At 37.2% G+C, this 22,218-nt stretch overlaps 6 protein-coding genes across 7 annotated transcripts; 2 read left to right on the forward strand and 4 right to left on the reverse strand.

Moving 5' to 3' along the window:
- Positions 1 to 521: 521 nt before the first annotated feature.
- On the forward strand, positions 522 to 4,709 carry LOC111444979 (methylesterase 17). The gene is made up of 4 exons (XM_023083137.1): positions 522 to 854; positions 968 to 1,108; positions 3,553 to 3,687; positions 4,011 to 4,709. The coding sequence occupies exons 1-4, from the start codon at positions 585 to 587 to the stop codon at positions 4,308 to 4,310; spliced, it is 846 nt and encodes a 281-aa protein (XP_022938905.1). The 5' UTR covers positions 522 to 584; the 3' UTR covers positions 4,311 to 4,709.
- On the reverse strand, positions 4,687 to 8,474 carry LOC111445124 (thioredoxin H-type-like). Its single transcript, XM_023083356.1, has 5 exons — positions 8,131 to 8,474; positions 6,487 to 6,566; positions 5,693 to 5,818; positions 5,498 to 5,620; positions 4,687 to 4,821 (listed from the first exon to the last, which is right to left on the reverse strand). Exons 2-5 carry the CDS (start codon positions 6,505 to 6,507, stop codon positions 4,687 to 4,689), a joined length of 405 nt encoding a protein of 134 aa, XP_022939124.1. The 5' UTR covers positions 6,508 to 6,566; positions 8,131 to 8,474.
- A 398-nt stretch (positions 8,475 to 8,872) lies between these two features.
- LOC111444978 lies at positions 8,873 to 12,049 on the reverse strand. The gene is made up of 3 exons (XM_023083136.1): positions 11,325 to 12,049; positions 10,722 to 10,994; positions 8,873 to 9,367 (listed from the first exon to the last, which is right to left on the reverse strand). Exons 1-3 carry the CDS (start codon positions 11,919 to 11,921, stop codon positions 9,104 to 9,106), a joined length of 1,134 nt encoding a protein of 377 aa, XP_022938904.1. The 5' UTR covers positions 11,922 to 12,049; the 3' UTR covers positions 8,873 to 9,103.
- A 372-nt stretch (positions 12,050 to 12,421) lies between these two features.
- LOC111444980 (60S ribosomal protein L10-like) lies at positions 12,422 to 14,756 on the reverse strand. Its single transcript, XM_023083138.1, has 4 exons — positions 14,651 to 14,756; positions 13,418 to 13,919; positions 13,225 to 13,306; positions 12,422 to 12,637 (listed from the first exon to the last, which is right to left on the reverse strand). Exons 1-4 carry the CDS (start codon positions 14,658 to 14,660, stop codon positions 12,569 to 12,571), a joined length of 663 nt encoding a protein of 220 aa, XP_022938906.1. The 5' UTR covers positions 14,661 to 14,756; the 3' UTR covers positions 12,422 to 12,568.
- Positions 14,757 to 15,493: 737 nt separating this feature from the next.
- LOC111445457 (quinone oxidoreductase-like protein 2 homolog) lies at positions 15,494 to 18,354 on the reverse strand. The gene is made up of 6 exons (XM_023083848.1): positions 17,907 to 18,354; positions 17,685 to 17,793; positions 16,977 to 17,068; positions 16,583 to 16,841; positions 16,365 to 16,508; positions 15,494 to 15,799 (listed from the first exon to the last, which is right to left on the reverse strand). Exons 1-6 carry the CDS (start codon positions 18,251 to 18,253, stop codon positions 15,707 to 15,709), a joined length of 1,044 nt encoding a protein of 347 aa, XP_022939616.1. The 5' UTR covers positions 18,254 to 18,354; the 3' UTR covers positions 15,494 to 15,706.
- On the forward strand, positions 18,315 to 22,146 carry LOC111445455 (2-hydroxy-6-oxo-6-phenylhexa-2,4-dienoate hydrolase). Of its 2 annotated transcripts, none has more exons than XM_023083845.1 (6): positions 18,315 to 18,625; positions 18,957 to 19,479; positions 19,998 to 20,316; positions 20,419 to 20,517; positions 20,771 to 20,882; positions 21,859 to 22,146. In XM_023083845.1, the coding sequence occupies exons 1-6, from the start codon at positions 18,424 to 18,426 to the stop codon at positions 22,053 to 22,055; spliced, it is 1,452 nt and encodes a 483-aa protein (XP_022939613.1). In that variant the 5' UTR covers positions 18,315 to 18,423; the 3' UTR covers positions 22,056 to 22,146. The 2 variants fall into 2 exon arrangements, with proteins under 2 accessions (XP_022939613.1, XP_022939614.1); XM_023083846.1 differs by having other exon boundaries at positions 18,534 to 18,625; positions 18,925 to 19,479.
- Positions 22,147 to 22,218: the final 72 nt, after the last annotated feature.

The following is a 22,218-nucleotide window of genomic DNA, read 5'->3' on the forward strand; positions in this document are numbered from 1 at the left end:
TTATTAATTTATATGTTTAAAAAAATTATATTAACATTCCATTTATAAATATATAAATACATTTTCACATTAATTTTTTTTTTTATGAATTATGGTAATTATTTAATCTAATTTGATTTTTTTAAAAAAGACAAATTTAAATTTTATTAAAAATATAAATACTAAATTAAATCCAGTGTGGAGGAGGAAAAAAAAGGTAACTTCCATTGTATTATATTATTTTTGCTAACAAATTCTAGAATGTGATTCCCTACAGCCGCACACACGAGGGCTCAATATGAGGGAGACTGTTTGGTGGCCGTCATCGCTGGGATTAAATCTCAACCGTCCAATGGCTTCATGATGTGTATGATGATGATCAAACTGCATCATAGGCCGTTTGTCTATAATCTCTAGTTTTTTCAACGTTTGTGGAACTGAAAGTAACAATAAAATATAAATAATTAAATCCTGAAAGGTCCGAAACAAAAAAAAACAATATAATGATTTCAAGGACTAGTTCAACTGCACATCTCTATATATATATATACCCGCACATACATTTGTAATCATGATTTCCAATTCGTAAATATTTGAAGAGCGCCATGGGAGAGAAAGAAAACCTGGCGCCAAGTGCAGTGGGCTCTGTTGCAGTGCAGAAACCGCCGCACTTCGTGCTCGTTCATGGCATAAGTGGAGGAGGATGGTGCTGGTACAAAATCAGGTGCTTAATGGAGAATTCTGGCTTCAAAGTCACCTGTATTGATCTTAAAGGCGCTGGAATTGATTTATCCGATCCGAATTCCGTCGTCAAATTCGACGATTACAATAAGCCTCTGCTCGATTTCGTCTCCAGTCTACCGGAAAACGAACAGGTAATATCTATTCGTCGTTTCTAATTTATTTCTTTGCCGGAAAGTCTCTGTTCCTCAATCGACTACGATCGAGTGGAGTTGATTGATTCAGAGATCGTCGAAAATTTTTACAGATCATTCTGGTTGGACATAGCGCCGGAGGATTAAGTGTTACTCAAGCAACGCTCAAATTCGCAAAGAAAATCCGTTTGGCGGTGTATGTGGCGGCGACGATGCTGAGATTTGGTTTCCAGACTGATCAAGATATCAAAAACGTAAACAAATTCTTCTTCTCACTACTTTTAATTCATATAAACTCATCCTTAATTTGTGTGTGTGTTTACAAATCCTAATCGAAGTAAAACTAGGCGTATTAGTGCAGCGTTCCTTTTTACGAGTTGGCCGGCCGATCGGCGAGGTTCTTGTGAAACTCGTCGCCGGCCGGTGGTGGTCATATGATAGTGAATCGTGTGAATAGTTTTGGCCATTAGTGGAATTGAAGGCTCTTGCTCTCATCGCAAATCGCATGAGGCAGGAAAAACACCGGCTGCTAAGTGCCAATTTATTCAAAGTCATCAATCAATTAAGTCTAACCGTTTTGTCTTCTAATTAGGAAAATGAATTAAGGACAACCACCAGCCAGCTGGTTGCTGAATTGAACATTTCATTTCGCCTCTAACTGTAGGACTATTGGCATCCTCTCACTCTGACTCATAATAGTCTGAGTAACGATTCCATTATATTGAATAATTCTGGTAGCAAAATTTATTTCAGGTGAGTTTTCATTGTGTCGGTTACTTCATTTTATTTATTGGAGGTTACATGAATTTGGAATTTTTTCTTAAAAAGAAAAAAATACACCACGTCAGTAGAAACTCTTTTTCAACCTTTTAAATACGAAAATGATGCATTAATAAAGAAGCTACGTTTAAGTTAATCCATAATTTAGGTCTAGTTTCCTTTAGATTATTACAATTCATTTAAAAATTAGCATTTATAGTTTCTATATAGTCAGTGATTAGTAATTCATAAGCAAAACGATAGTACCTAAATTGTGAGTTGAAAGGGAAAAAGGAAAAAAATTACATAATTGATAATTTGAAGTTGAGCTTGCTTGGATGTGATTTTTATCCTGAAGTAAATCGGTACGGTGGAACCGCAGAACCGCATAGGCAGCCAAGAACATGTCCCCCTTTGTGTGGTGATTTTTTTTTTGGTGGTGTAAATTTTCTGTGCTACAGCCACAGGAAAATACAAACTCTAGTTTAGAGTTAAATTCTGATTTTTAAATTTAATACTTCCGAGTTTAGAATTAAAATTCAATTGAGTTTCTTGGCTTAAAAATCTGACCATTTAGTTTTCATCTTTTGAAAAATAGTTTCATATATTTCTGAAAATTAAATCTTTGTTCGTGTCTAGGTTGTGTTTTTTTAGATGAGGTGGCAAGGTAGGATTGTAAAAATTATAAAATTGTCTGCTAATAATTTTAATAAGGTTGAATATTATAAAGAATTAATGAAAATCTTTTTGGCCGTAAAAAAAAAAAAAAAAGTCAATGTACTCTGTTTAAAGAAAGAATTAAGTAAGTGTAGTTAATTATAGCTTATAGGTAGATTTAATTTTTAATTATAGCTTATAGGTAGATTTAATTTTTAGTTATAGGTTATATCAATGTAATCCAAGATTACAAACATTCCATTAGAAGAATATTAAGGCTATGCATATAAAAATAAGGATGTAATTAAAGTATGTTCTGTATGCTGCAACAGTGTTTGGAATATTTTCCGTGGTTTTGTACGAAAGAAAGTCAAAATTAGGTTAAGGCCAGTTGGAGTTCTCAAAGTCCGGAAGGTAATAGTGTGCTGAAGACTCAAGAGGAGCCGACAGGTTTCACAAGTTCACAGTTCTCACGTGTGCACTCAAAATTTTCATTTATTAGCCTAATTTCTTTAATGATCAAGGAAAATACAATGCAATGCCATTCTATTTCCCCTTCTGATTCTGATTGGACATAGGACACAGGAATTCCTGCTGCTGCTGCCCATTTACCCCAATCCAAAATTGACATGTCTTATTTATTCAAGTTCTTTATTTTTTCTATATTCAAAGAAATAGTGCCCCCACCCTTGATTCCTTTCCCTGTCAATGTACCTCTCTCCCTACTCATTGAGCTTAACCTCTCTAGTCCTTCCCTCTCTCTCTCTCTAGTCTCGTCCCACACCTATCTCTTTCCTTTCATTTGCTACCAACCCCCTTGAAATAGTTTTGGTACCGAAAACACTCCCAAGGCATAGCAAAACCCTTGGAGGAGGCCTAATGAAGAAGGAAGGAGCGAAACAATAGAAGATCTTTTTTGGCTAAAAATTGCAATATATATACACGGGATTTCCCGATATATACGATTGATTGAACTTGAGCTGTTTAGGGGAGAGTGAGAAGGAAGGATTGGAGGCTACCCTCTAATGAAAAGGAAGGGGATAGGGTGGGATACTATTTTTTTGGATAAAAACCGCTGCAATTCTAGATTGGGCCACGCGCCCTAAGCAGTAGGGGAGTAAAATTTTCCCGTGTCCTACATAATATGTTGGGCCGGTCTCTACTTACTTTTTCTTATATTATATTATATAATATAAGATTAAGATGATTAGATCATTATTAACGAGTTAACCATTTCCGTTATGATTATTACCTTTTGTTTTTGTTTTGGTCAAATGTGCAGGGAGTGCCAGATTTATCCGAGTTTGGGGATGCTTACGACGTAGGATTTGGACAAGGACCCCAACAACCTCCCACCACTGCTGTCGTCAAAAGGGAACTCCAGCGAAAGATCATCTATCACATGAGTCCCCACGAGGTACCTAAACCCACAAAAATAAAAATAATAATAAACATAGTTTCTTAGTTTTGGAATCATCCCCAAATCCAACCACGAGATTCTTTCCTGCCTTGAGATTTTTAATGTAATTGCATTTGATCCTAAAAACATGCCTGAAAGTGTTCTAAAACGTTTAAAATCATTTGACCAGTCAAAATCTATTTAATATTTGATCTTACGCTGCCAAAATTGATTTGATTTTGAACATGCCATCCCAAACAAACATGCCATGAATTAAGAAGCAATTGTATCTAACCTCCCATCATGATACCCCGTGTTTTGATGTTATCAATGATTCTCAGGATTCGACACTGGCCTCCATGCTATTGAGGCCAGGGCCAATCCTCGCATTAAGGACCGCTCGGTTTAGGGAGGAGAACGGCGAGCTGGATAGGGTGAAACGAGTGTATATAAGAACAACGTACGATCGAGTAATAAAACCAGAGCAACAAGAGGCGATGATAAGGGAATGGCTGCCCGAAATCGTATATGAAATGGATACTGATCACAGCCCCTTTTTCTCCAACCCCTCTCTGCTCTTCGGCTTGCTCGTAAAAGCTGCTGCTGCTGCCGCCGCCTCCTCAACGGCGGCATGTAACTAAACAAGGGGAGGAAGAGGGCATTTTTCATTTTCACTCTCTTTCTCTCTCTTATGCTAAAATAAGAACATCTGAAAATTCTTGTGATTCAACAATAAAACTACAATTATATAGTGCTTCGTAATTGTTTCAAATTATGCATTTGACAGCAGTACATCGTGTTCTCTTGCAAGCAAGGAACCATAAAGAATGATGACTTATCCTCTGAGCATGGAACGAATTTCTCACTGAAATTGGGTAAGAAAGCACAAAAGAATTCCTCCCTCTAATGCACTTTTTTTTGTTTTTTTCTTTTTGTTTTCCTTGTTGTTTTGTTATGGGAATTTGTATTGTGCTTTCGGTGTTCTATTATGTATCAGTGAATGGGGAAGAAAAAGTATCAAGCCTCGTCCATGGCAGCTATCTTCTGTTGCAGATCTGACTTGTCAGCTCCTATTAATTTATCTACTTGGCGACCATCTTTAAAGAACACGAATGTTGGAGTGGCTTTGATGTCCCACGATTTACTGAGCTCCTGCAAAATAAATAAAATTAAAATTAAAAAAAAAACCCACCTCACCCGACCTCAGTCTAAGAAACTTCTAAAACTCACCGTACTATACAATAAACTATACCATTATCAATTTAAATTAGGATTTAGGACACTTTTTTTTTGTAATGTTTTCAATTCTTTGTTTCTCTTTTTAACTCAATAAATTAAAATATATGTCGTCCACCAATCAAAATCTCTCTAGTTTGAAAAAAGAAAAACAGAAGAAAATTCCCAAAATTAGTTTTTTGTTTATAGTTTCTAGTATCATATTTTTCTTGTTTATAGTTTTTAAACACATACTAATTTATCATTTCTTATTAAAAAAAATGTTTACTACATCAAAAGTAAAATATAACATGATAATTTTGAAATTTTAGAGGATAAAATAAAAAAATAGTTACCAAACACAACTATATACAATTAAAAACACAAAAATCAAGAAATAATTCTTATGTTTCTTTTTCCAAAAACAAAAACAAACAAACGAACGAAAAACAGAAAATGAGAGTGAAGAAATAAGAAACAAAAGCCATACGAACTGTAAAAATGAAAGTGTGAGGTCATGGATAAGAACACTCCGTCAGTGGAGAGCTAGCTAGATTCATATTCACAGTTATATAAATAAACGAAAGGGTAACCAAAAGATGGATTTACTCACAGCTAGCTCGTCGACGTCAATGGCCAAAAATACCATGGAAGTATACTTATCAGCAAGCTCACAAAATGCTGGTGTCATGGATTTACAAGGTCTACACCATGGTGCACTGAAATTTGCAACAACCTGTTGCATAGTTTAAACATAAAACACTCTGTATATTTTTCTTCACCACGAACAAGTGAGGGAGAAACTTACAATTTTGCCATCTTTAGTTGCTTCCGAAAGCTTCGCCTCCCACTTCTCAATCGAGGTAATGAGGTGTACGTTTTTGCTATCAACTTGCTCCTTGACGGCATTGTCTTTCTGATCGCTATTGAAAAGCTGCAAAATGTCAAGTGTGGATGTAACTCAGTAGATGGAAAAATTATTTGATTAGGTTGAAACAGAATCATTTACCATTATCCCGTTGGAGATATGACACAGAACTTAAAAAGTATGGTTTAATCATACATCTAATAATTAGAATACGATCATGTTCATGTCCAATAATTTTTCAGAGGATGGGTCTTAAGGATGAGAACTTGGATACTACCACTGTAACACTATCATCTAAGGTTCTAACATTGATCATGTAAATGAGGGAAAGTGGAATAAGTCAATACTGACCATTAGCAGACATGGAGCAGTGGAACTTCGAATAAAATTTTCAGGATAAATCTCTTTAAAGTAGATTTATTTAAAAGATCTATGTGAAAGAGAGAGTTCAGATATTATGATATTTGAAAGAGAGAAAATTTGATCCTCTGAAAATTTAGTGGACTCGTATGATTCTGAACAAGTAAGAATTTACAGAAGCGAAGTGCTATTTTCAAACCTCCACTTGGTTATGTGGACCCATGATGACCATGAACTTGATGAATAAAAATAAAATGTACAAAACGCATGCCAGAAACTGCGAGGCTAGCAAACAAAATAAAGCAGAGAACACTATACGAGAAATCAAGACCTTGAAAACATAATATAAAAGATAAATTGCCAGCGAGGCCTACCTTAGTCCAGCAGCTTCCCATTGAAAATGCAAAATCGAATCTCTGTCTGAAAAAATTAAGGTCGTTTCCAAACAGTACACCTGTTAAGTTGCATGATATGTATCAGTCGAGAATACATGTAAGATTAGATCTTAATTCATTTTCCAATGGAACCTGCAATCAGTTGCACTGGAAACTTGAAGAAAAAAGCCTTACACTTTGCTCAAGTTTTCACGAAACTCTATTTTGAACTTCTTTTTCCTTTTGCTTTGTGCAATTGTCATTTTTGTTCTAGCCCTATATGATAAAAATTCTTAAGATGAGACAAGGAGGGCATAGGTAGATTCCCATTCATAAGATGATATATTTTTGCTTTAAAATCCAACGGATTAGTCATTCGTAAACTAACCTCGCAAGAAAGGTAAAATACCTTCAAACACAAACAAAGTATGCCTTTACGAAGCAAGAGCAAGAAACAAAAATATATTGGTATCTAATGCAAGATCACGAAATCCTAAACATGGAAACATCAAATAGCAAAAGTCATGTTCCCATTCTCTTTGCTCACCGATTTTAAGCTAGAGAATGAAGTCAAGTCAAACCAATAATTTTTTGGACCGTGGCCTTAAGACGTGAAAGGATGGTGAAAGGAGGAAGATGTCCTAGCAGTTGATGCATCCGTTGTTGTCATTATAATAGTTACATTTTTTTTTTAAGTTCAACAAAGTCGAAGGATTTTCTTTCTTCTTTAGGAGGTAACCAATTGAGCTAATCTTTCATAGGAGAACTGACATTTTCCTTTGTTTCTCGTATCTAAGATCTAATTCTAAAACCTGAACTTCACAAGAAACAATTTCGAATTAACTCTCATTTTTTTCATGGAAACAAAGATATGGAACAAAGAATTTGTATATATATATATAATTCAATAATATGTAAGGCGAGAGATTCAAACATTTTAGGTTGATTGTACAGGTTTTATGCCTGTTAACTATTTTTGTTCTAATAGACTTGAAAGATAAAAACTACCTTCTCTTTTATCTATTAGTGAAATGGTGATGAGAAACTGAAACCAATGGATCATCCCAAAACTGTTAGTCTAACATTCCTCTTGTTTGAAGGAAAAAGTATTTTCGTTAACTATTTCTCAAAATTGCTTTTCTTCTTTTCGTAAAGTGTGTTTCCAGAAATGATCGGTTTTACAAAAATAAAATAAAGTTATCCTCCAAAATCACGGATAGAGATCTCGATGTCGATGCATTAGTTCCTATAAATCTTTCAAATCACAATCCTAAAACTAACTTTGGAAATAAATACGAAAAAGAACCGTTTCCAAAACAGCTCTCAAACGGTCTCTCTTCGAAATTTACAGAGAAAACTGGGGAATCCATCATGGCAATGGCCGCATAGCATCAAAGCAGAGATTTCATTGCACCTCAGAAGCAAATATGAGATGCAGATATTCAACAAAGGATACGGAATCAGAGAGAGCAAAAACATATAAGAAAAACAATACGCATGGATCATTATCAATGAGCGTAAAGGAATTATCATATTTACGAATTTTAGATTTAATCGAATCAACACACCTCCCTATTCTCTCCAGACAGAATCTCGACTACCAGAACCAAAAGAAGTGCGAAAACATGGACAGATCATCATTACCTTGGGATAGCGTTGATTCAGCATCTTGTACAACTCATCATTGAAGCCGATCCTGAGATTTCAGGAGAAGCAGCGCCTAGAGAAGGAAGAGGACGAAGACGAAAACGAAAATTTCGAGAAAAAAACTTCTAATTAAGGCTGAAATGCATTGGTTGAAGGAGAACAAGGAATGTGAGAGCAGAGGGAAAATTATCGAGAAGAACAAGCCAATTTTTGCGGCGAGGGATCAGAATACAGATCAACCTCCACCTGTAACGATCGGATGAATACAGCTTCTATCGATCCACTAAATAAAAAATTAGAGACTCTTCCAATTTTTTTTTAGGTTCAAATCTGTTAAGAGAGCGAACATTTGAAAAAGAGATTTGTGGATTCAGGCAATGCTAAACCTATTTATACTAAGAACTGGCGGGAGAAAATTGCTTCATCCTTTTTGCCCCCTTAATATATTTTAAATAATTTATTTAATGCTAATTGGTTGGTTATAACTAAATTAATCATTTTAATTATGCTAAATAGTTTGCCTATAACTAAATTAAACATTAAATATTTAATTCCTAAACATGGCAACAAATTATATATCTAAATTAAACTTTAAATTATAAATTTTGTTCCTAAAGATCATATTAATGTCTAATTTTTTTTTTTAAATGATAGAATATTAAAATTTTTTATTTTATTTATGATAATAGGGTGGGCATAACTAAATTAAATATTAAATACTAAAAATTAGTTAAAATCAGAGGCAAGAAAATATGTTGTGCAAGCTTTATTCAACTGACTTCCCGCTACGATCCTTCTGAAAACTCAGAATTCAACGAAGTCTTGCACAGCGAACCTTGAAAATTTCCAAGAAGATACAGATTTGGGGTTAATAACACCAAGTTAGATTGTTCTAAGATGAGGCTGGAAACTCGAAACAGCTCCAAAGAATTGATGTGAAGACAACGAAAGATCGAAGAACAAGAAAAGCTTATCGTTCTTTCTCGAGTTTTTCGATCTCTTCTTGGTGCTTTTTCTCTGCCTCTTGAAGTTCTCTCTCTGCATCTTCCTTTTCCTCTATTTGGTCAAGATCATCAAATTCCTTGGTAGCAGCCATGGCTTTTACAACAGGGTCCCTTAGCTCAGAAATCAACCCTCCACCTATTTTGTATTCTTCTTCGTTTCCGATCAGGTATAACCGCTGGTCGGGTCCTGATGCCATGGGAATGTCAACTGCCAGAAGCTTCATATCATACTGTAAATAAAGACAATACCATGCATTAAGATGAGGAGAACTGTTCTTCATTATAAACTTCACAACTAATAAATATAACTTGATTTCTTGAAAATTAATAATGGTCTATTGTTTGAAGAAAGGAAAATCTGTGATTGATACAGATCTCCCCTGATATTCTACACTTGTTTGCGACTCTAAATCATGGGTCAACATCTTGCACAAATGGATCTCTTTAAGGTGAACCTATAACATCTTGCACAAATGGATCTCTTTAAGGTGAACCTATGCCACTCTTACGAAATGGTCACATCTCAACTATCATGGGTTGACATAAGGATCAGTAAAACGCCCATTAGCAAATGAGATTGAGAGAACAGGTTCAAGCCATAATAACTTGTAACCGCCCAAGCCCACTGCTAGAAGATACTATCTGCTTTAGTCCATTACGTATCGTCGTTTGCTTCATGGTTTTAAAACGCGTCTACTAGGGAGAGGTTTCCACACCCATATAAGGAATGTTTCGTTCCCCTCTTCAATCGACGTGGGATCTCACAATCCACCCCGCTTGGAGGCTAGCGTCCTTGCTGACACATTGCTCGATGACTAGCTTTGATAACATTTGTAACAACTTAAGCCCACCGCTAGCAGATATTGTCTACTTTAGCCCATTACACATCATCATCAACCTCACGGTTTTAAAACGCGTCTACTAGGGAGAGGTTTCCACATCCATATAAGAAATGTTTCGTTCCTCTCTCCAACCGACGTGGGATCTCACGTAACCATATACCTAAAATCTAATATAGTACAAGTTACTTGTCAACTTAAATATAGTAGGATCAAGCAGTTCTTCCACGAGAATGGTTGAGATGCATGCAAGGCATGTTGAGATGACTCTCTTTCGCACAACTCTAGCCCTATATTTGCATAATTTTCTCACCATATCCGTCATAACTTTTAATTCATGGTCAACAAACCTTTTACACCACATTTCAACACTCGAACTAACCAATGTCAGCAGCTAATCTCTGTCAACTAACTCAGGTATCCACTTCAGCTGCCTACCAAAGATCTATTGAGAAATCAAATTACAACAAACGGGTATGTTCTTGTAATGTGCATTCTTATAACCTCTTGATGCATCATGAATTAACAGGCATTCACAACAAGGTAACAACAATGAGAGAAGCCAAAATAGATATTTCTCCACAAGAAAAAACTCATAAATATATAATGATCATCCAGAAATTCAATGAATTCATATATAGTTTCACGTCAAGGAAGAATACCAAAATGATTCTTCAAGGTTCAAAAGATGCAACAACTTCATGATATTTGAAGTATAAAACAAGTGGCGAGCATAAAAGCAAACCTGGCCCTTCTTCTTTTTGACTTCAACACTGACTAGACCCTTCCTTTCAGAGCCTCTAATGGGAAAAATAAGAAAGCACCGCTTGCTCCTATGATTTGGCGTGAAGTTCTTCAGAGTTAACCCTCCTCCTGACATAACATAAGCTCTCAAGTCTGATCCTGTAAGAGGGGCACCCATAACCTCAAGAATTCCTGCTGATGTATTGAGCTTTCTCATGGCCATTCTATAAACTCTATCAGGATTAATTGTGAATCTAGAACGCATATAGAGGCCCTTGAAATGAAAAAGGGTAGATAACATTCAACATTGATAATCCATAGAGTATCATATAATTCTTCATACAGAAAAATAGCTGTAACATTCAATTTTCACAAACTGGAGTGAGGAGAAAAGGTCATGATGAACAATAAATCTAGGTCTCAACCCAAGAACAAATAGATTCTGGATTTATATAGGGAAAAACAATCTCTGCGTAAGCAAAAGGATAGTTTATGATCTTAATCTTAACTCAATCATTAGCAGCGCAAGCAAAGGGATCAAAAATCATGTTCTTCTTAGAAAGTGAAGGTAACACGGAGCGAAGAGATTAAAGAGAAAACTCACAGCAAAAGCAACGATTGCTGAAGATAAAGCGAGAAATCCATACTTGGCCATGCCTTCAGAGATGCCAACAAAGGTGTTCGCAATACCGAACATAATCCTCCAGAGCAATGCACAAACTAAAGCTGCTCCAAACCCGAGTAGAACTAGATAGTTTCTCCTGAAGAAAGCCTCAATTTGCAACCCTATGGCTTCGCGGTACCGCGAAAATGCGGAACGAACAGCCGCAGCGGGCTTATCAAGGACCTTCTTAGCAAAATTACCATTGATTTGACCCCCAAAACCTGGAGTCTTAACAGAGAAGAATCTAAACCTAGAAGCAGAACGATAGGCATTCAATTTAGTAGCAACAGAAGAATTCCCGGCAGTGACCTTGGGAGCATAGAGGATTTGGGACAGACCAGGATTTGAAGAGATGGGGTTCGAAGAGAATTTCGATTGGAAGGAGGAAGATGAGAAGGAATTTCTGATTATTGGATCTCGAAGAAGGGGGCGGCCATTGGAGGAACTGACCGGATGATGACTGAAATGGAGTCTGATCCTGAGGTCGAGAAGACCCTCAAGAACCCTTTTAGAGGGTTTAGAGAATTTGGAAAGCATGAAGACCTGGGAGAGATTGCGAACGTTGCAGGAGAGCTTGCAGTGAAGTTCTTGAGTACGGTCCAAGCAAAAACTGGATACAACACAGAGAAGGGGAGACGATCGCAGCGAATAGAAGAAAAATAAAAAGTTCCCTCGCAGAATCAGTCAAACCGGGCCGGTTTTGAACAGAACCAACCGTAGCCACTTGGTTCGGTTCATCAATTACCAAATAGGCGAACAGAAGTGCATAAAAATGCAAATTCCCACATTATGACCATCCTTAATAACGGTTTGGCATATACGTTCCAAGTAATTCTTACTTAATTTATCTAATTTATCATAGTCATCTAATTGCCAATCCAGAAGTTATTTTTAGGCCAATTAAAATGGTTATAGTTAGTAAAATTAGATTGGTTCAATATCATATTCAAGTGGTGAACCGCTAATTTGACATCTTTTAAAACGATTTACATGTATTGATACTTGGAAGTAAAATTCATCGCTGGAGTGAAATGAACTTGTTTGGAACCCGACCCTTGGTATTTCCAACATTCTTAACCAATAAAACTGCCAGAATAATACAAACAAGATATGAGAGTAAATACTTGTTGAAGTGTCAAAATCGTATAAGAATAGCAATGAAAAATTGAAACAACTAGCTGATCTTAGGCAGTGTCAGGTAGAAAAGCTCTTCCTGGTTGACGATTTGCTAAAGGTCCATGACATCCAAGAAGCTGAAAAGACCAGTTGCGCTTCGATCAGCAACAAATAGGAAGTAACAAAATAAACATATCGACTATGCAACCGTGCTTCATCTTTTTGTTCGTTCTGATAGGAAACATAGAACATTATGTGATGATATTAAATGATCACAGAAGACCGGGTCCTATCAAGGAGAGTTGCAAAAAGCTCTTCCACTGAGATATAAGGGAAGAAAAAAAGGCTGTAATTGTGCTTAATCAGTGATGAAGAACCAAAATATGAGGAAAGGAATACTGTAGTTACAGAAGGATGTATGTAATCAGACTTTCTTAGTGACGAAGAACCAAAAATCATTGTCCCATGCTCCGGGGAACATGATCCCACAACTCACGTCCCAACCAAATAACTTTTATAGCATGCATGCAAGGAATATCGATGCTCGACAGATGCTTTTTAATGAATCTAAATTCATATTAAAGAACGAAAAATAAATGTATAGTCTTGTAATCATAGCTAAACCGAAATCTATTCTTGTGCTTACAAATGGAAAAAATCCAAGACGTTCGAACAATTTATACAACAGGAAAGCAAGCATTTGGCAGAATGCAATATAGCTTACCTTGGCGTTAACACCATCTGGAAGAATTTTGTTATCTGCCTTGTAAGCAAGATAATCAGCCCGACTGAATTTAGTGAATCCCCTGAAAAAGGAAAGTCGAATAATGTCATTCAGTCACTAAGAACCGTAATGGTAACGTTTTAACCATAACTCCACAAGCAACAAAAAGCACTAAACAACAGGAGAGGCATACCACTTCCTACTGACAATGATCTTCTGACGACCAGGGAATTTGAACTTAGCACGACGGAGAGCCTCCTGTGAATGTTGGCTGTTGCTATCCTTGCAGCGAACTGAAAGAAGAACCTGACCAATGGCCACTCTTGCACAGGTTCCCTGTGGTTTGCCAAACGCACCTCTCATACCAGTCTGGAGCCTATCAGCCCCAGCACATGAAAGCATCTTATTAATTCGCAGAACATGGAAGGGGTGCACCCTGACCCTCAAGTGGAAAGCATCCTTCCCAGCAAACTTAGACATATACTTGTTGCAGGCAATCCTAGCAGCTTCTAAAGCCTCACTTGACACATTTTCTTTCTCCCAACTTACTAGGTGAACACAAAACGGAAATTCATCCACACCCTTCTTTTTCATTCCAACATCATAAATTCTGATCTTAGGATCCGGGACACCACGACAGAATCTGGATTTTGGATAAGGCTTGTTTTTAATTTGCCGGTAACACCTAGCAGGTCCTATAATAAAGCATGCAAGGTAATGAATAACATGCAACAACCTTGTAGGTAAAGTAGAGCCGGCACAGAATTATCAAGATCAAACTATAATCAATGAGTTGACACAAAAATTATTCAGGACTGTGACCATTCATACATGGGTATCGGGAGGATGTCCGCACAAATTTATTTTACATACTCTGACAAGCGAGAAAATGCACCCTATTAAATAATAAGCAGTCACAACTGAAAAGCGAATAAAGAAAAACAATAATAGTAGTCCTTCATGTATATAGAAAACCCCAGTCCGTGCATTTATTGTCTAACTTGAAAATTAGTAAGGGCGCGAGGTACATAGATGCTAACACTACACGATAATTCATTGATTTGACATGAGTGATTGAATGCCGATTGCAAAATCAGCACCATATTGCCCTTCTGCTAAAAAAAACATCGTAAAAATCTTGATAAACTACATAAAGGATTAAATCACAACATCTTCCAATCGGAACTAGAAGAAATTCTTCCATTTCCAGCAGTATAATGTGCTGTCGACTATAAAATGACTCTGGTCGCTGATAGACCATAACTTTCCTCAAAATCTAACTGTTATTATCAGATTGCATGCAGAAAAACGACGACTAATTTGTATCCTACATTTTAAGTTGAGGAAAACACAAGAATTGCGAAATACAAGTCAGAGAGAAACATGGAAGAAGGTATTAGATGAAGAAACGAAAGGATTTACGTACTTCTCCCCATGGCGGGCGCGCGTTATCTCGTCCCTCTCTACTCAAACTTGACCTCGTCCGCAAGTCCCTCTTAAAAAAAACCTAATTTATATTATATATGAAAAGGCTACGGAGGGCCAAACCGCCATTTTGGAAAGCCCAACCCACAAATAATAAAAGAAGATTTATATATGAAAAAATTGGTGTATATAGCAAAAATGTACCCAAACTTAAAATAAGCTTGTTCATATAATTGAACTTTTAAAAATTAAAATTTTGGATGGGCTCACGAGTTACATTTTCTTATCTGGTCAACCCGACCAACCCGAAATTAAGGTTACAACTCAACTCAACTCTACCTTATTTTTAAGACTATTATAAAGATTAATAATATATGACATTTGTAACCAATGTTATTAACGTGACTTTAAAATATTTCTATCGAATTTTTATGAAATTTTAATAAGCAAGTTTCACATTCCAATATAGCCCAATTAGAAAATAAATGGTTAGATTAGAAACTCCCCAAAATTTTGAATGAGTTCAAAAAATTTCTCAAATCCATCCATTGTCAACGTCATGTATGCTAACGATAAGAATCATGCGCATTAAATAACTGTCATATTTAGCCTATAGTGCTTGACATGGACCTGTTCACATTGAAAACCGGGACAAGCAAGCATGGGAAGCTCCAAATAGTGTCGAATATGTATTATGAGTATAATAGATACACATTTTAGTCGAGAAAACTCTCTCGAATGTACTAATTTCTTTAAAGATCTCATTTAATCAATGTTTTCTTATTTGTTGTATTCTAAAATATTACAAAGAAGGAGAAACTACTCACAACCCCTTTAAGTTGAAGGAATTGGGCATCAAACAGATGTGTTTTTTTTTAAAAAAATCAAATACACAATGGGCTTTTTCTTCTACGTTTCAAAGCCTTATTTCTTTGGAAAACGGAAGCTTGAGTTTACAATTTTCGAAGTCTACTTATTTCAGCAAGTAAAGAAAAGGAAAGCTTGAGTTTCAGAAAATTATGGTTACCATTTCCTCCTCATATCCCTGTTCAATCCCTTACAGCTTCGATTTCATGGTCTTGTCTTCAAATACCAACACTACTTTCCCAACAGCTTCTCTGTTCTTGATGGCATAAAAGGCAAGGTTGGCCTGTGAAAAGAATCAGATGAGTATGTCAATTCGTTTTACCATGAAGATAATCCGACACTGAACACGAAAGATAGTGCGTTACATGTCAGCTAAGTACACTTTTTCGACTCTCGAACGACACATTGTGAGAAGATTTCAACCTCCAATCTTTAAAAAGATAAATAATGCCTAGACTCAACTACGGGTGAGCTAAGACTCAAAGATCTTAGCTCCAACAAAAACAGCTTTAGGCTTTCCCTTTCGGGTTCCCCTCATGGTTTTTAAAACGCATATGTTGGGTAGAGGTTTCCACACCCTTATAAGCAATGCTTTGTTTCCCTCTCCAACCAACGTGAGATTTCACAATTTATGAACCAGTAGCTCGTTTCCATAGGCTTAAAAGTAGATTCTACGGTACTCAAACTAACTTCAGATGCAGCATTACAATCATCAACATAATGTGTGTGAGAGAGGAGAAATAGTGAATCCTCCAAAGAATGAAACACTCCTTTAGTGAAAAAAAAAAAAAAAAAACCATTAGAATCTAATGCAGTGGCAAATTGAAGTAAGCTCAAAGGTTACTCACCTCTAGTGGGCTATAAATATGAGAAATGTGAACTCGGATCAATCCGCTCGATAACCAGGATAATAACTCATTCATAGATTCTTCAAGAACTTGGGGTCTATGCATACTATAGCTGCCCCAATAAAGTCCATGCACCGTCCAGTTCTGCTCATATTGTAATAAAAAGATTGAACATGGGAAAGTAAATGGTGATAGAAGGAAAACAAAAAGAGGGTTACCTTAACAAGGGCTATATTTGCGGGAATAACAGGGACCTCCCCGCTCGCAAACCCGATCACAAGAATGTTTGCGCTCCAATTTAGAAGTTTCATTGAATCTTTTGTCAGCTTTCCTCCAACTGGATCATACAGAACATCAACCCCTTTAAGTTTTCTTTCCTTGAGGAAGGCCTTCACGTTTTCAATGACGTTTTGATGATTTAAGTCTACTACGTGGTCGACGCCCAAGGACCGGAGATACTCTACCTTTTTAGCTCCCCTGAAAGGCAATGCAGGGAATAGATCTCATTATATGCTGTATCATAACCTTGTTTGAGTAGGTGAAAGGGGACCAGGAAATAACAGAAGAAATTTTGGACAGAGTTGATGGTTGATTTATGAAATACTTGTTTACCTAGCAACTGCAATAACAACTGCACCGCAGACCTTACCGATTTGAACAGCAGCTAGGCCGACGCCTCCAGCTGCCCCGAGAACCAACAGTACCTATAAATTTTCATTTTATAATCATGAACTATTGCGTTACCAATGTTTAAAGATGATACTCCATCCACAAGTCTAGATATTTGAGAACACAACAATCTGAGAACAAATGCTGGCATGTGGCTATTGAACTTGAGCCAAAAGAGAAATTTGTACCTCTCATGTGAACAACGACTAATAATGAAGTTCAAAAGAGAGCTATCTACTCTCGTGACAACGCAAAAAGGAGACCGGGGATCAAAGTAGACGTTCAAAATTTCATGGTCGATTGCATCCCGAGGACTTGATTGATTGAAAAAGTAGCATTCGTGGATCAATCTAAAAAGGATGTTTCAGAAATACCTTAATTCTCAAAATGTTTGCTAGAGAAGCAGAAAAATGGTGCAAAGAAATTTGTTCAGGTACTAAGAATATTTTGCCTTTCTACAAGAATTTGAGGACACCATTACGAATAAGATCGCTTCCTCCAATTTCTTATCTGATTCATTTGTTTTTGTTTAGATTGCTATCCAAAATTTAATGTACAAATGCTACTTTTGTTCAGCTTTTTGTGCTTAGAGATGAATCCATGGAAGACGCCAACAAATTTACACATCTGAACCAGAGAGAAGAAAAAAACCTGTCCAGGAGCCAGCTTGGCCCTGTGTACAAGGGCAACATGCGAGGTCCCGAACACAACCGGAAGTGCGCTAGCGGCCACCAGATCGCATCCATCAGGTACTCGGAATCTTCAGTTTGTTTATGAAAAAAGGTCAAACAGAGAAGAGATATGCTTCAGCGCAAATTCATGACTGTAGCAATAGACGTAAGAAAAGGAGGCCAATGGCGAGAAAGAACATACAGTCGCGACTCATCGTCAACGACGAATTGAGCAAAAGAACCGACGCCAACGAAGGAGCAAACGCGATCTCCGACTCGGAACTTGGAAACTTTGGAGCCAACAGCAACAACGATTCCAGAGTAATCAGAACCAGGGATGAAAGGAAGAGGAGGCTTCTCTTGGTATTTCCCTAGAATCTGAAGGTAATTGGCGTAATTCAAACTTGTAGCTGTAATCTGAACTCTGACCGACGTCGGAGAATCCAACGTCGGAATCGGATGATTTTTACTCAGCACCACCGGAGAATTATCATCGCTGGGCACCGATGTTGTTGGATCTCCGAGCTTCCTACAGACCAGTGCTTCCATTTTGTAAGCTCAATTTAATTCTCAAACCCTAAGCTAGTACCTATATGTGGAGGACCAAGATTTTAATGCTGTCGTCTTAAGAGAGATAAAATGTGCCATTAGACGATTACGCTTTATACGGCACGTCTCTCGATTATTTCGGCTGGATCGGGTCGAGTCATTTGCTCTTGATGTTCGGGCACGTGCTTTCTCCTTCCCTTTCCCCTGCTCTGTTCTGCTTGCATTTCCGTGCAGACATCAATGGCGGTTCAAGGATTCAGAGGAACAACAGTTTTGCGCGAGGTAGCTCCTCAATCGCTCGCGTTCCTCTTTCTGTTTCCGCTGCTGCTTCTTCTTCTTCCTCCGTCGGTGGTTCCGATGCTGAATACTCTGGTAATTTACTTGCCTTCTTCATTTCTTCTGGACTTCGATGTCTGTAACTATGCTTTCCGTCGGTGGTTCCGATGCTGAATACTCTCTGTATGCTTTCTGCATTGTTGGTGAATCACCATGTTTGCATAGTTCTGTAGAAACCGAACTTTTATGACATTTTCTGGGGAATTTCACAGACTAACGTAGAAAATTGAACATATGACCTTGTTTTTCTAAAAATTTGTTCTAACCATTTGCAAACAATTTTCAATTTGTTCCCCAATTTTCTACCTTGGATTTTGCTAATGATGCGCACACAGATGTTCAATGGGTGATTTCTTTGGATCTACAGAGCAAGTGTATGATTCCAAAGCTAAACAGAGAAGGAAAATAGCTGGTGTAGATCAAGAAGAATTGTTGAAACCTACAACTCTGGCTGATCCTGATAGTTGCTTCTGTAAGTTTAATGGTTTGGAAGTACATTACAAGGTTTATGATCCGGAATTACAAGGGGACTCCTTATATCAAACTCGAACGCCAACCCTAACCCCTGATCCAAGTCCTGCTCTGCCAACAACTTCGACTCCTCATCGAAGTAACAAGATTGGTCTTCCTATGATTCTCTTGCATGGCTTTGGAGCTTCTGTTTTCTCATGGAATTGGGTGATGAAGCCTTTAGCTGATATTACTGGTTCCAAAGTACTGGCGTTTGATCGACCAGCTTTTGGATTGACGTCAAGGGAAGATTATTTGGGGCATTCTTCTGCTGGTACGAACGACACAAAACCTCTAAATCCATACAGCATGGCGTTTTCAGTCCTTGCTACTCTGTATTTCATCGGATTCTTAGGAGCTGAAAAGGCAATCTTGATTGGGTATGCATATTTCTGTCTTTACTTCTGTGGATTGTCTCTGGTGGGAACTCATGAATTTTGTTTATCTATTCTTCCAATGCTCCATTTCATCAGAGTTCTAATGACACACGATAGTGGATTTGTGATATCTCACATTGGTTGGGGAGGAGAACGAAACACCCTTTATAAGAGTGTAGAAACCTTTCCCTAGTAGACGCGTTTTGAAAACTTTGAGGGGAAGCCCGAAAGGGAAAGCTCAAAGAGGACAATATCTGCTAGCGGTAGGCCTGGGTCGCTATCGGATTCGATGGTATACTTGATGCCTGCCCACTTAAACTTTCATCTTGTTAAAGATAAGATAAGTGATAAGTGATGTGAGATACTCAAAGTCAAAGTCATCTTTGATATCAGTTACAAAATTTCTTGATGAAACCAAGCTGGAATGAAGATTTCTAACCTATTTCATGAATCATGAACTATGTCATATCCTTCTGAATGTTGTGATCTTTGCAAGCAATAATAGAAACTGTTATCATCAGGCATTCAGCAGGTTCGCTTGTAGCAGTAAATTCATACTTCCAAGATCCGCAAAGGGTTGCTGCTTTAATCCTTGTTGCCCCAGCAATTCTGGCTCCTTTAGGAGTTAGATTCCCCCGGGACAACCCGGTCCAAGAGAACGTCTCTGATTCCAATGTTGTTGGGAATCCAGTAGTTCAACTGTTCAAGATTCTGTCAGATGTGGCCAAGTTCATTGTGCAGTCAATAATGCAGATGGTGAAAAGAATTCTCGAAATTCTTGACTTCTTGTACATAAAACTTCTGTTAGCTCTTCTTCGTTCAACCTTGGTTCTGACGTTGGTAAAGTGTTTCATTTTGTTATTTGCCAAAGGTTCTTGTTCAATTCCTTTCCTTTATTAGCATTTGAGCATATGGGTTTTATAAACATTCTGGTGTGTCCAGGTACGGATGATTATAGATAAAGCTGGTATTGTTGCTATCAAGAATGCTTGGTACGATTCGGCTCGAGTAAATGAACATATTCTACATGGCTATACAAAGGTAGACTTGACCTCGTTCGATAATTATTTGATTTTTTGAAAGTTAAGCTTATAAACAATATCACCTATGAACTTCTTTGTTTTGTCATTCACTCTTTTTGTTGCTTTTGGAATCGACTATGAATTCAAATGTTTTCGAAGGATGAAAACTTTGGTAGAGAAATCGTAAAAAAACCAAAAACTAAATTGTTATCAAATGGGCGTTCATTTTTCGTTTTTAATTTGAGAAGGCTTGTCTCATGGTAAAATTGCAGCCATTGAGGACAAAAAACTGGGATAAGGCACTTGTGGAATTTGTTGCAGCCATGCTTACAGATAGGGCTTCCCCACCAATTTCACAAAGACTTCACAAAATTTCCTGTCCTGGTAAGTTGAAATAATAGTATGAACTCTTTATTCTCCCAACAGTATGCTGCCTGAACTTGTTTTGCATCTATTCAAGTCCGTGATATATATTATAATTTCTTATTGTTGGATGATGAAAGTCTCACATTGGCTAATTTAGGGAATGATCATGAGTTTATAATCAAAGAATACTCTCTTCATTGTATGAAGCCTTTTGGGGAAGCCCAAAGCAAAGTCACGAGAGCTTATGCTCAAAGTGGACAATATCATACCATTGTAGAGAGTCGTGTTCATCTAACACTCATATCTTCATCATAGAAATCCGTGATTTAAATTAATTTGACGGTATAAAATTCCCATCAAGAAGAACGAAATCCATCATCTTAAAACTGAAGAACTATGTATGCAATATTAATTATAGATGTTTGAAGTGGAGGTATCATATAATGTCAAAAAAAAAAAAAAATGATGTATTTTGAAGTATTCAATGTGTTTTCGTAAAAGCCCAAGCCCAAGCACACCGCTCGTAAATATTGTTCTCTTTGGGCTTTCCTTCAAGATGGGCTACCGCTAGCAGATACTGTCCTCTTTGCGCTTTCCCTTTCGGACCTTCCCGCAAGATTTTTAAAACGTGTCTACTAGTAGAGGTTTCCACACCCTTATTAAGGAATGTTTTGTTCCCCTCTCCAACCAATGTGAAATCTCACAATCCACCTCCCTTGTGGCCTAGCGTCCTCACTGATATACCGCCCGTTGTCTGGCTCTGATATCATTTGTAGTAGCCCAAGCTCGGTGCGGATACATAAAAGCCCATGACTTTATTGAGAAACTAATAATTGTAATAATAAGTATTCATAAGTTATCAGAATACTTTCCCTGTTCCTTTTCCAAATCACTTCTACAGTTGAAACTTGTTGCATTCATGACCTTAATAACCTGTACCAGTCTATGCATGTCTAAATACTAATCAAGCTGCTGTTTTGGTGACCGATTTCAGTTCTTATTATCACCGGTGATAGCGACCGACTCGTGCCTTCTTGGAATGCTGTGAAACTTTCTCAAGCCATACCAGGATCTCACTTGGAGGTGATCAAGCATTGTGGTCACCTTCCTCATGAAGAAAAAGTAGATGAGTTTGTATCAATTGTTCAGAAGTTCTTATACCGAACTTTTGCCGATTCACAGGAACAGTAATTCAAACGGCTTCGCAGGCCTCCATATTGTTGTTTGATTTGTTTAGAACTTGGGAGTTTTGATCATTTAATCCATGAGAATTGCTTCTTCATTAGCTTGATTCTCCTGTTCTTACTTTTGTGTTGAAATGGTTGAATCCTTTTGTTGAGAAAGTTGTTATTTT

This window comes from Cucurbita moschata, unplaced genomic scaffold, assembly GCF_002738365.1.
Source record: "Cucurbita moschata cultivar Rifu unplaced genomic scaffold, Cmos_1.0 Cmo_Scf00007, whole genome shotgun sequence".
NCBI classification, from domain to species: Eukaryota; Viridiplantae; Streptophyta; class Magnoliopsida; order Cucurbitales; family Cucurbitaceae; genus Cucurbita; species Cucurbita moschata.